The sequence below is a fragment of the Giraffa tippelskirchi genome, chromosome 6 (assembly GCF_054371585.1).
Source record: "Giraffa tippelskirchi isolate mGirTip1 chromosome 6, T2T-mGirTip1v1.2.pri, whole genome shotgun sequence".
In the NCBI taxonomy this organism is placed as follows: domain Eukaryota; kingdom Metazoa; phylum Chordata; class Mammalia; order Artiodactyla; family Giraffidae; genus Giraffa; species Giraffa tippelskirchi.
Genome location: NC_137280.1, coordinates 110,300,728 through 110,314,835, shown reverse-complemented (window position 1 = coordinate 110,314,835; position 14,108 = coordinate 110,300,728). Strand labels below are relative to the sequence as shown.

The window sequence follows — 14,108 nt, the reverse complement described above, 5'->3', positions numbered from 1 at the left end:
AGCCACCAGGGAAGCCTAAGTAGGTTTTGAACTCCAGCTAACCAAATAATTTCCTTTCTTTGCTTCCTACTTTCTCTACATTAAGTCTTTCCCCTCCTAAACACTTCTGATTTGGTGTTGCTACAGAAGCTTTCTGAACATCAGCCTCCAGTGAGACCTTAATGAGAAGATTTCCTTCCCTTCAGTGGGTAAAATTCAGGATTCCTTAGTTCAAGTATACGCATCAAACACTAAGCAGCTAGAGCCCACCTGTCAAGGATCACAAGTTCTCCGATTAAAAAAATAAAGTCCTTTCATGGAACTGGGGGTTGCCTGACAGCAGGCTATTTGCCACAGCTATTTTGAAAACTGGCAAAGAAGTGCATTGAAAAATCATTCTTCACCCTAACAGATGAGTCTTCCCTCACAAAACAGATGAATTTAGAACATCTTCTTAGTCAGACTCATAAAGGCAAAGGTACAGTGGATTTTATGGAAAATGCTGACCTCCTAAGAATTAGTTTTTAAATTGAATTTTCCACTCTTGAGATATTTGATAAACTCCTTGTCTCTCCTACTAAAGGCCATGCCAGAAAGTAACATATATGATTATTCACACTGATCACCTACCTGAGCCATGCTTTACTCATGTCAAGTTTATAACCAAAATTCAACCTCACATTAAAGGGTCTATTTAATATGAAATAACTTGCAAATAAGCATCTTCTAATTTCAAAAATGAATTCTAATTTGAACTTCTTTGAAATTTCAAGTAGAATATACCCTAGTAAAACTGAAAAAATTAAAAATATGAATGTTGGGGAGAGGTCAGAGGATTTTAGCAGCTATTCAAGAGGCTTGGGGATAGAAGATAGGTTATTTTACTGCTTCAGCTTCTTTCTTGGTTTTCAAATGTTCTCTAAGTGCCTGACATTAAGTTTTTGATTCCCAAGGCATCATTTCAAAGATATCCATCTCAGATAAGCACACTGCCAACTGTATGACACAGCTACTAGGAAACTGACTAGATAAAGAACACAGGACGTCCCTACCTACGAAGATTCCCTTTTAGAGAGCTCTGGGGAACTTAGGTAACTGATCACTAGAGTGACACCCCTTCTCCCTTCTTGTCCCTAATTCTCACTCTTATGTCTTAAATCCACCAATAAAGAATGAACCCTCAAAACCCTAGGCATCCCACTCTAAACTATAATGAATATGGTGCCCAGATCCACAGTCCCACCATCTCTCTCAACCTCCACCACACTGTGTGGCTCTTGGGACCTGAAAGTAAGAATCCCCCCCTTTTTATTTCAAAGTTCCCTAATGGTTGTTGCTGAGGTGTCCTACAGTCAAAATAAGAACAACAAGGGCCAGTCCAGCCACAGCATCAACTCTGCTCCAGGAAATGTTGGTAGAGCTCACCACAAGTAATAAGGCCCCAGGCAGGTCCCTCAGCCATTTGTAGTACATAGCATCACTATCAATAGGCTGAGATAAACATATCAAGTCACTCTTCAGCTTCTTTGAATTAGAATTTATTTCTCTGAAATGAGGAAAAAAAAAAAGATTGCTAGCAAGGAATTTAGCCTGGGAGATAGGCAATGAAATCGACATCAAAGTTGGTTTCTTTCTACAAAGTGTATTAATGAGTTTTGATAATACTACACATATCCAAGGTACTTTAAGTATGTTGCATTGTTTTACTCTATTAGTCAGCCCAGTTGGGGTAAGGGATGGGAGAGGGCTGTGTGTGATGAAAAAAGAATTCTTGTACTGACTTTATTCCATGATTCACATGCTTTTCACAATTTCAAACATATTTGAAATTGACTGTGTCATAAAAACACAGTTTTCCAGTTGGGATTGTATGTGTTGACTGTGCATATGTGACTGTAGTTGTTGTTACTGGAGACCTACCAAGGGATGCCTATATTTGCTAATAAACTATTACACAGAAATTTACAGTTGTGGTCGTATTTGACATTAGGGCAACACAAGTAAATAAGAGGTGTGACAGATAATTGAAATATATTCCTGAGACGCAGAAACAATATAAATATGAATTTAATGTGATGAAAACATGTAAGCACACACAAGAGCTTCAACTTGCCTTAATAAAATGTGTTTTTGGAGCCAATACTATTTCTATACTTTATAATGGCAAACTACTGACACAAGAGAAAAACGGTGACATTTTTACCATTGGCTCATATGTATTTTAAGAAGAAACATGGTAATCAGTCATTCATGGCCCTGTCTGTTTTCCTGTATATCTCCTTTGTCCTTTCTACCATCCAAGTAGCCTGGACTTCAAACTTAGTGTAATTGGTAGTTCAAACTTCATATTTCAAACATCATTTTTACACCTCGGTATTGCTGTTTTCTAATATGGGTTTATAATCTATTCATACAAAGCAAACATCAGATAAAATTCTCCAATTTTTAAACTTATTTTAAATACCCTCTTTAAAATTTAGCTTAAATGTGTCACAACAATAATACCAGCTAATATCACAATGACACTTAGTACCTGTATTAGTAGCTTTGGTCATTCATTGAATACAAGCTCACGTTGTTTAAAATTGTTTATTTTCACATGCATGCTAGCTGATGATTTAGAAAGCAGATATTTGCAAACCAAAATTTTGAAAGGGACTAGAGGAAGGAACATATCAACTAGTACATTTTCAGAATGTGAGTCCCATAAGTATTTTCAGAAACCCCAAACTATGAGGATAACTATAATTCAGATTTCATTTTCAAGAAACTGAAATATTGGGTGCATTTTTATTAGTTGCCAGTTTGGATAACTCTTCCAAGTAGAAGAGCTTTAAACTTTTCACTTAACATATTCACAAAAAACCAAAAACTATAAATTATATGCCAAATTTCTATTCCTTGATCCCACCCTGGTCTGTAGCTTTTTGCCTTTTATGAGATGTACCCAACACTATCTTTCCATTTGACATACCCATTCTTTGTCATTGTGGTTCAACATCTGCAGCAATCTTTTGGGCAGGAAGCCAATTGTGGTTCCTTGGAAATTTGATTTCTGGAAGGAGCAGCCCTCTGTCCTCACTGTGTCAATGTGGGGAGGACCCCTTCAGTAGTTTTAATGTATTTATACAAGAAGATCCTTTCAAAAGAAAAGCGTTGGCCCAGGATCAAAGCAAAGTCATCACTAAAGACTCACAGTCTTGAAGTTTTACAAAAAGTTGTACTTAAGAAATCAAAAAGACTACCATGAGAGAGAAGTTTTCATGAGAGAACACAGTATGTTAGAAAGTGTCAGGGGGCAGACAGCTAGAGGAAGTAAAATTGAAATGCATAGAGACGGCCAGAAAGAATCTCTTGGTGACCAAGAGCCAGTTACGCAATTCTGGAGAAAGAGCACCAACTGCCCTCACTGGCCTGGCTAGATTTTTGCACACTCAGCTGAAAATGTCAAGGATAAATGTCCAGCACGCTGTTCAGAGGAAATGCCCCTGATCTTACCTCATCTCAGCTTCTCTCAAGCAGACCAAAAATACAAGGCAGGCAGCTTCTGTCTTGAAAATAAAGATAAAGAAAAGTACTTGCCAGGATATAAAGCAGTTTGACATACAAGGTTGTCCAACCGGCAAAGGTATGAAAAAAATGCATTTTTCACACCTGGCATTGGAATTGGGTCATGAAGCTCTACCTATAATCTCAGGAATTCCACCCAAGAGGAAGTACGTCTGTGCACTGCACTATATGACCATGACCTTCTCAAGCACAGTTAGTTACATGAGATACTGTAGCCAAAATCTAAAATTTTTAACTAAAACAATCTGTGCTATCATAAAAATCTTACAAATTGAATCAACAGTGCTAATTACCAGTGAATTTTTTAATATTTAATTATTTTATTTTTGGCTGGGTTGGGTCTCAGTTGCAGCACATAAGATCTTCATTGCAGCACACAGGCTCTCTAGTTGTGGAACGGGGCTCAGTAGTTGCAGAGTGCAGGCTTAGTTGCTCCATGGTATGCTACTTAGCTCCCTGACTGGGAATGGAACCTGCATCCTCTGCATTGGAAAGGAGATTCTTAACCACTGGACCACCAGGGAAGTCCCATCAGTGAATTAGATATATTAGCTGTTTGAACAGATACACCTCGCTCTTTACTAGCTCCATCTTTCTCTCTTTCTTTCCTATTCTTTTTTCTTTTATTCTTTGCTTGCACTGGGTCTTAGTTGAAATACGCAGGATCTTCATTGTGGCATGCAGGATCTAGTTCTCTGACCAGTAATCAAACTCAGGCCCCTTGCGTTGGGAGCACAGAGTTTTAACCACTGTACCACCAGGGATGTCCCACTCCATCCTTCTCTTGCAGAGTCTGCCTTGACAGGCACCAGTCCCTTAGAAGGCATGGAATTTCCTAACTATTGTCTGCTCATTCCACAATTACTGCTACCTCTTAGGGTGGCACCCACCCAGTGGATGACATAATTAGACAGAAAATTAGGCTCTCAGGGATACAGCCGGGTAGTTTTCAACTTTTCATGAGGCTGATTGTAACTGTAGGCAGGCCTGGAATAGGAAAAGGTGGGAAGACAATCCTATAAGCAAGCTGGAGAGAAAGAACCAAAAGCCTGGTCTGTGCCAGAAGAAGCCTCTGTTAACCCAGAGATCAAAGAAGCCTTTGCTCCAAGAAATCTGTAAAGTGTCAGAGAAACCCTTCCAAAAGGCCAACACCAGAATAAAGTACAAGCTACAACCAGCCAAAAGACTGAAATTTAGGCAAAAGGGAAATCAGGAAAATCAGCTTCTCTGGAGAGACAAGCTGAATACCAGAGTTGGGGATGCCTGGAGTCGGTACTGAGGAAAGGACTGCCAGCTTAACCAGAGGGAAGTATCCAGAGAAAGTTCAGTCCTTGATATAGAAGAAGCTAAAGGCTTGAAATAGTAAGAAAAGGGTGCCAATCAAGAATGCCAAGAGAGGAGGACAAGCACACCACTCACTTGAAACAGAGGGTAGAACCAAGTGTTTGGGGGTTCTAGAGACAGAGTTACGATGTACATGGGACCACAGCTCGATGTCAAAGACTGAAAAGAAGGATCCATTTCCACACCAGCTACTCCATTGCTCTCCTCTTCAGTTAGTTTATTCTCCAGTCTGCTTTTCTAACCTCACCTTGGCAGAGAGGGTGTTTCCCAATTCTTCCACTTCTCATTTCTTCTTCCTTTCCTTCTTTTCCTCTCATTTTAAGCTTCCTCTCTTTTATTTTCTTCTCTCTCCTTCCACTTTCAGTTTTTACTGTTATAATTTCATAAATGTTGAACTGTGACAGATTATCCTAAAAGATACAGCAGGAGAGACCAAAAGTAATAAATTAAGGGTACTGATGTGAGTATAATTTGTGCTACTTGCATGTGATTTCAAAAAGCTAATAGACTTGAAACACACTTGTAAGGCTATTTACACAACTTTTCCCCACCTCACATTCTAGGACATGAACATTACCTTTATTTAGTCCATCAGCAATGGCTCTGAGAATCACACCTTTGAAAGTTACAACAGCCAGCAGTACATCTACAATTCTGAAACTACAGACCATTCTACCACAGTTTCAAAATTAATGTAAAATAAGGCAATTTTTCATGCATTATTTATTTTATTGATTTTCTTTTTTTTTTTAATTGAAGTATTGCTTATTTATGGGCTTCCCAGGTGGCTCCGTGATAAAGAATCTGCCTGCCAATAAAGGAAACACATGAGACGCAGGTTTGATCCCTGGGTCAGGAAGAACCCCTGGAGAAGGAAATGGCAACCCATTCTAGTATTCTTGCCTAGAAAATTCCATGGACATAGGAGCCTGGCAGGCTACGGACCACGGGGTCGCAAAGAGTCAGACACAAATGAACAGCTGAGCATGCCCGCATAGTTTATTTATAATATTATGTTAGTTTCAGGTGTACAATATAGTGATTCAAAATCTTTATACATTATACTCCATTCAAAGTCTAAAGTAAATATTGTCCCGTGCTGCACAGTATATCTTTGTAGCCTATTTATATTATGCAGAGTAGGTTCAATCTCTTAATTCCCTACTCCTGTCTTGACCCTCTTCCTTCCCTCTCCCTGCTTGTAATAACTAGTTCACTATTATCTGTAAATCTGTTTCTGTTTTGTTATAGTCATTTGTTTTATTTCTTAGATTCCACACAGAAGTGACAACATCCAGTATTTGTCTTTCCCTGTCTAATGTATGTCACTAAGCATAATACATTCCATGTCCATCCATCTTGTTGCAAATAGCAAGATTTCACTCTTTTTTATGGCTGAGTAGTTTTCCACTATGTGTCCACACACGTGTGTGTGTGTGTGTCTGTATGTATGTGTCTATACACATCACATCTTTATCCACTTATCTGTTGATGGATATTTAGGTTGCTTCCATATCTTGGTATCTTTTCAAATTATTGTTCCTGTTTCCTTTGGATAAATACCCAAGAGTAGAAATACTGGATGATATATTAATTCTGTTTTTGCTTTTTTGAGCAGTCTTCATACTGTTTTCCATAGTGGCTGCACCAGTCAGTTCCTTCTCTACATCCTCAGTAGCAGACACTTGTTATTTCTATTCTTTTTTACGATAGCCGTTCTAACAAGTGTGAGGTGACATATCATTGTGGTTTTGATTTGCATTTCCTTTTCACGTGTCTGTTGCTCATCTGTATGTCTTCTTTGGAAAAAAAATGTCTATTCAGGGCTGCTGCCAATTTTTCAACTGGGTTGTTTGGTTTCCTTTTTCTTTTTTTGGTTTTTGGGTTTGGGATGGGCTTTTCTTTGCTGTTGAACTGTAAGAGTTGTTTATGTACTTTGGATATTAACCCTTTATCTATCAAATCATTTGTAAATATTTTCTCCCATTCAGTAGCTTGTTTTCATTTTGTCAATCATTTCCTTTGCTGTGCAGAAACTTTTAAGTTTAATTAAGTCCCATTTGTTTATTTTGCTTTCGTTTCCTCTGCTATAGGAGACAGATCCTAAAAAAATAATGCTATAATTTAAGTCAAAGACTATTCTGCCAATGTTTTCCTGTGGGAGTTTTATGATCTCTGGTCTTACATGTAAGTCTGTAATCCATTTTGAGTTTATTTTTATATTTGTTGTTTTTCAGTCACTCAACTGTGTTCGACACTTTGAGACCCTATGGACTGCAGCACCAGGCTCCCCTGTCTTTCACTATCTCCTGGAGTTTGCTCAAACTCATGTTCATTGAGTCAATAATGCCATCCAACCATCTCATCCCCTGTTCCCCTTTCTCCTCCTGTCCTTAATCTCTCCCAGCATCAGGGTCTTTCCCAATGAGTCAGTTCCTCATATCAGGTGGCCAAAGCATTGGAACTTCAGCTTCAGCATCAATCCTTCCAATGAATATTCAGGGTTAATTTTCTTTAGGATTGACTGGTTTGATCTCCTGCTGTTCAAGGAACGCTAAAGAGTCTTCTCCAACACTACAGTGGAAAGCATCAATTATTCGGTGCTCAACAATCTTTATGGCCTATCTCCCACATCTGTACATGACTACTGGAAAAATCATAGCTTTGATTAGATGGACCTTTGTAGGCAAAGTGATGTCGCTGCCTTTTTATACACTGTCTAGGGTTTCTCATAGCTTTCCTTCTAAGAAGCAAGCATCTTTTAATTGTGTGGCTGAAGTCTTCATCCACAGTGATTTTGGAGCCCAAGAAAATAAAGTCTGTCAATATTTCCATTGTTTCCCCATCTATTTGCCATGAAGTGATGGGACTGGATGCTATGGTCTTAATGTTTTGAATGTTGACTTTTAAGCCAGCTTTTTCACTCTCTTTTGCCCTCATCAAGAGGTTCTTTAGTTTTTCTTTGCTTTCTGCCATAAGGGTGGTGTCATCTGCATATCTGAGATTATTGATTATTTCTCCCCGCAATCTTGATTCCAGCTTGTGCTTCATACAGCCCAGCATTTCACATGATATACTCAGAATATAAGTTAGATAAGCAGGGTGTCAATATACAGCCTTTATGTATTCCTTTCCCAATTTGGAACCAGTCTTTTGTTCCATGTCCAGTTCTAACTGTTGCTTCTTAACCTGCATACAGGTTTCTCAGGAGGCAGGTAAGGTGGTCTGGTATTCCCATCTCTTGGAGAATTTTCCACAGTGGCTGTGATCCACATAAGTCAAAGGCTTTAGTATAGTCAATGAAGCAGCAGTAGATGTTTTTCTGGAATTGTCTTGCTTTTTCTGCAATCCAATGGATGTTCGCAATTTGATCTCTGGTTCCTCTGCCTTTTCTAAATCCAGCTTGTACATCTGGAATTTCTCAGTTCACATACTGTTGAAGCCTTGCTTGAAGGATTTTGAACATTATCTTGCTAGCAAGTGAAATGAGTGCAATTATTTTTATATATGGTGTGAGAAAATGTTCTAATTTCACTATTTTACATGTAGCTGTCCAGTTTTCCCAGCACCACTTATTGAAGAGACTGTATTTTCTTCACTGTTTATTTTTGTCTCCTTTATCATAGATTTATAAATGATAAGGGCTCAGGTTTATTTCTGGGCTCTCTACTCTATTCCATTGAAACCAGGTAGAATTATACTTGTTACAGGCTATCCTCTCCATTCCAAAATATTAATCCTCCCACAGGTGAAAGATATTAATGTAAAATAAAGCAATTTGTACATCATTTATTCTATTGATTTTCATGCTAAGAAATCTGTCTCTTTAGTTTAATAGTACAATGGACTGAATGTTCGTGTCTCCTCAAAATTCATATGTTGAAATTCTAACCAATGTTATGGTATTAGGAGATGGGGCCTCCAGGAAGTGATTAGATCATAATGGTGGAGCACTCATGAACAGGATTAGTGCCCTTATAAAAGAGATTCCAGACAGCACCCTTCCTCTGCCTTGTGAAGACACAGTGAGAAGGCAGCTATCTATTAAACAGGAAACAAGCTATCACCAGATACCAAATCTGCCAATGCCTTGATCTTGGAGTTCTCGGCCTCCAGAGCTGTGAGAAATAAATGTCTGTTGTTCTGTTGTTAAAGTCAACCAGTGTGTGGTATTTTTGTTGTAGCATCTCAAAAGGAATAAGATGAATAGTGACCTGCATTTTCTTCCTTGGGTTTTGCATGTTCCTGTGTGTGTGCACTCAGTCGCTCAGTCACATCCAACTCTTTGCAAACCCAGGTACTGTAGCCTGCCAGGTTCCTCTGCCCATGGAACTTTTCAGGCAGAACACTGGAACAGATTGCCATTTTCTACTCCAGAGGATCGTCCTGATCCAGGGAATTGACCCTGGGTCTCTTGCATTGCCTGTGGGTTCTTTACCACTAATGCCACCTGGGAAGCCTTTACATGTTCATATTTTACACAAAAATTTGTAACCTTTATGGAATTTATTTTGATATACCAGGAGGGAGGGCAGGAGGCTAACTTTAACTGATTTCCCCTATATTGTTTATGTACTAATTTTTAGCTTTCCCATTGGCTTACAATATTCGATTATCATCTTTTAAGTTAGCAAAATTCAAAAAGGATAGTACTTCCATGGGAAGTTTTAGTTGGTCTCAGACCTATCAGAAGTTCAGGGTTGCCAAAATGGAATATAAAACAAATCTAACCACTATCATTAGTTTCTGTATTTTATATTCCAATGAAAAACTCAAGGGAATTCCCTGGTTATCCAGTTGTTAGGACTCTGCACTTCCATGGCCCCATGGCCTAGGTCCTGAATTCAACCTCTGGTTGAGGAACTAAGACCCTAGAAGTCATGTGCCATAGCCAAAAACTTTTTTAGACAAACTTAAATTCAAAAAACATAAAAGGATGCCAAAACCTTAATAATCAAATAAACAATTTAAAAAAAAGAAGAAAGCAAAAACTCAATGTAAGGCAAAACCACTACAGTATTATAAAGTAATTAGCCTCCAATTAAAATAAATAAATTAAAAAAAAAACAGGTGGCTAAGATGATGTAAAGCACTTCAGAGAGACTCCTCCTCACTCTGTATCAATTGTGTTCTTTGCAGGAGACATACAGCTGATATCCTTTGCATTGTTCTTTGTCTCCGCAATCTACAGGACTTAAAGGAGACAAATGAAGTTGCTCAGCAACAGCATGGCACTAATTTCATTTAGATGGACAATAGTCATCTGTCAAGATCTTCTTACTGAGACCCGTGGCTGACTGGAACCAGAAAAATGTAGCAGGATGTCTAAGGACGTGGAGTATAAAACTATCCCCCCGTCCAGTTTTTTTTTTTTTCTAAACAACCTGAGTGATTATGTTATTACAGACAAAATGAATATTAAGTAAAAGAGGGAACTTCAGAATAGATGGAAATTAAATGAGCTTGCCCATATAATTTTTTTGTTTTTAAAACAGATATCACTGGACTCTGGCAGAAAGATCAATTATAAAAAAGTAAGCCTAGACTCCCTAATAAATTCCCCTAGGTAGATGAAACAAAGGTGACCAAGCACAAAGTGATGGTACCAACTATTTTAAGAGAATCTAAAATCATTATTTCATGTGTCATGAAAAATTTCAAACTAGCCATAACTGAGAGGCAAAACAGTCCACAGAGAAAATTTCCATCAGGATCTGCAAATTGTTTTGTCATTTATTACTTCGACTCTTCAAAATTTCTCAAGTTTCTCAGTCTCTCTCACTACTCAGAACTAATTACACATTCCCTCCTTTCCTTCCACACTTCAATTGCAATGTAATTTATACATATATTTGTGTCACAAGTGTGTTTGTGTGTGTGTTTGTATATTTGTGTGAGAAAGAAATAGAGACAGAGATTGAGACTGATTAACTTATTAACTAGTTTTGAGAATTAATTCAGGTTCATACTGAGAACTATTGCATCATAATCTGAAAATAACCCTGATAGTGTAAAAAGAACACAATTTCATTTCTATAAAACAGAATATCATCTGTAAATAATAATAATAAAAAAAGAGAGACTTTCCTTAAACTCCAAACTCAACAATTTGTATTACTTGTATTCCAAAAAGAGAGTCTTTCTGAAAGTCTCACCGCTGGGTTCCTTTAAATAAAATTTCCCTTGGAGCACTTAAAACATATTTGCATTTTCCAAAATTCAGTTGACAAACAATTTTTCACATAAACAGCTGTTACACAAGGTAAAGCAAACTTTCACATATGTTTACCTTCAAACCATATCATTTAGATTTAAATGAACTAAATTCTGAGTCATCATTTTCTTAAAAGGATGGTTGATTCTGGAGGGAGTGTTGGTGGGAGGGTCACAGAAATATTTAAGACAGGGGTGGCAAAGAGGAGGAGGGGAAATGTGTCATGAAGTGGGGTGGAAAGAGAGGGGCAGGTGGAGAGGGCAGCATGAAGACTCTCACTGTTGCTTCAAACAGCTTGTTAAAAGCAAAGCTTTCTTCCCTCACCCACTGAGGTTCATGCTGACAGTCTACGTGCTAACTACATACAGCAAACTGTGGCCAGGGAACCACAGAACAAGTAACAACCCACAGCTCTTGCCCACCTAAGCTACTGGTGACTTGAGACCATAGATCATTACAGCTAGTGGAAGCAAGCACAATGAAATCAACATACTTCATTTTAGGCAAATGTGCTATCGGTTGATAACACATTGATTTCACAATGTGTTAGGCCTCACAATGTGTGAGGTCTTGGAAGTAGCACAATAACAGAGGGAGTAAGGGCTGAATATTTACGTCCCTCTCCCCAATTCATGGGCTTCCCTTGTGGCTCAGCTGGTAAAGAATCCGACAGCAATGCGGGAGACCTGGGTTTGATCCCTGGGTTGGGAAAATCCCCTGGAGAAGGGAAAGGCTACCCACAACAGTGTTCTAGTCTGGAGAATCCCATGGACTGTATAGTCCCTGGGGTGGCAAAAAGTAGGACACAACTAAGTGACTTTCACTTTCACTCTCCCCAATTCATATTAGAAGTCTAATCTTCAATGTGATAGTATCAAGAGGTGGGGCGTGGGGAGGTGATTAGGTCATGAGGGTGTAGCTAAAGAGACCAGTGAAAGTGAAGTGAAGTAGCTCAGTCGTGTCCGACTCTTTGCGACCCCATGGACTGTAGCCTACCAGGCTCCTCTGTCCATGGGATTTTCCAGGCAAGAGTACTGGAGTGGATTGCCATTTCCTTCTCCAGGAGATCTTCCCGATCCAGGGATCGAACCCAGGTCTCCTGCACTGTAGGCAGACACTTTACAATCTGAGCCATGAGGAAAGTCCTAAAGAGACCAGACTTCCACTTTTTTGCCATGTGAGCACACAGCAAGCAGACAGCCATCTGTGAACCAGGAAGTGGGTTTTCACCAGACACCAAATCTGCCAGCACATCAATGTTGGCCTCCCCGGGCTCCAGAATTAAATTGTGTGAAACAAATTTCTGTTGTTTGTAAGCTGCCCAATCTATGGTAAGTTGTTATAGAAGCCTGAACAGACTAAGATAGGCATACATCTTCAGCAGTGGAACTGTAGACCCTCGTGATCCAGCAGAGAATCTAGTAACATCATTGCGTGTGTGCTCAGTCACTTCAATTGTGTCTGACTCTTTGCGACTCCATGGACTGTAGACTGCTAGGTTCCTCTGTCCATGGTATTCTCCAGGCAAGAATACTGGAGTGGGTTGCCATTTCCTTCTCCAGGGAATCTTCCCGACCCAGGGATGGAAACTGCATCTCTTACGTCTCCTGCATTGGCAGGCAGGTTCTTTACTCCTAGTGACACCTGGGAAGCATTAACATTCATCAAATTATTCGAGGTAGATAACCAGAAAATTTGGCCAATGTGTAAGGCCACAACTAAATGAAAGATTCAGGTGGGAGCAGGCATATATCAGAAGAAATATGTCTCCCTAAACTTGAGCCTAGAATTTGGGGTAGAGAGAGTATGAGTTGGAGCAGAAGGTCACATTACAATTTCAGTACGTAAACATAAGACTAATTATGAACAAATCATAATACTGAAACATGGCATGTGCGCATCTCAGAACAAAGCCTTGAAGACATAATGGCTAAAATGTTCAGCTCACAATAAAAGAAAATTACATTAGCTCTTAAGAAACTGCTGTCTTTGGGGAACACATTAAAGTCAACAACTTGAATGCAGTGAAAATCAATGTACCTGGTGCTATGGATGCCCAGAGGAAGACCTATATTAATACATGTAGCTTTTGGAAGCCCTAAATCTAATCAGCTAGACTTCATTTTTCAAACATAGCACCTAGCTCAGCTGGTAAAGAATCCACCTGCAATGCAGGAGACCCCAGTTTGATTCCTGGATCAGGAAGATCCTCTGGAAAAGGGATATGCTACCCACTCCAGTATTCTTGGGCTTTTCTGGTGGTTTAGAGGGCAAAGAATCTGCGTGCAGTGCAAGAGACCTGGGTTCGATCTCTGGGTTGGGAAGATCCCCTAGAGAAGATACCCACTCTAGTATTCTGGCCTGGAGAATTTCATGGACTGTATAGTCCATGGGGTAGCAAAGAGTCAGACACGACTGACCAACTTTCACTATCACTTTCACCTGTTTTCAAAGTTAAATCCACTGTTCATAAAGTATACTGTTAGCACTTTGGATCTTTGGATTTCAAGCCCTCCCCAAGAGGCAGATACTCTCTAGGCATCTAGGTGAGGACCCAGAGTCCTGCACATTTTCCCCAGACTTGGGAGACTGAGGATTCATGGACTTAAAGATTGGGGACATTAAAGAAACAACCTACCACTTTGTTTTCTGTTATCTATGAGTTTGCTTCTGTTTTGCTTTGTTGGTCTATTTTGTTTTTTAGATTCCACACGCAGGAATCTAAATTTCAATTGTTATAAAGTCTGTAAATGAATATAATGATTAGGGCTAAAGTCAGCTAGCTATGACTTGAGAAAAATCACTACATATATATAAGATCATTATGATAAGAAAGTTGTCAGGAATAGATTTAGTATCATAGAAGTTTAAAGAAATTTAAGGTCATAATATCCCAATGTCTCATTTTACGTGGGAGAAGGCAATGGCACTCCACTCCAGTACTCTCGTCTGGAAAATCCCATGGATGGAGGAGCTTGGTAGGCTGCAGTCCATGGGGTTG

At 39.2% G+C, this 14,108-nt stretch overlaps 1 protein-coding gene across 1 annotated transcript in view; it reads right to left on the bottom strand.

Moving 5' to 3' along the window:
* The window catches only part of LOC145509797 (uncharacterized), a 291,814-nt gene that overhangs the window by 209,930 nt on the left and 67,776 nt on the right, over positions 1-14,108 (bottom strand). The window contains exon 2 of the mRNA XM_081499114.1: positions 5,141-5,303. Coding sequence (XP_081355240.1) covers positions 5,141-5,303 — 163 coding nt within the window. The remainder of the gene's footprint in view (positions 1-5,140; positions 5,304-14,108) is intronic.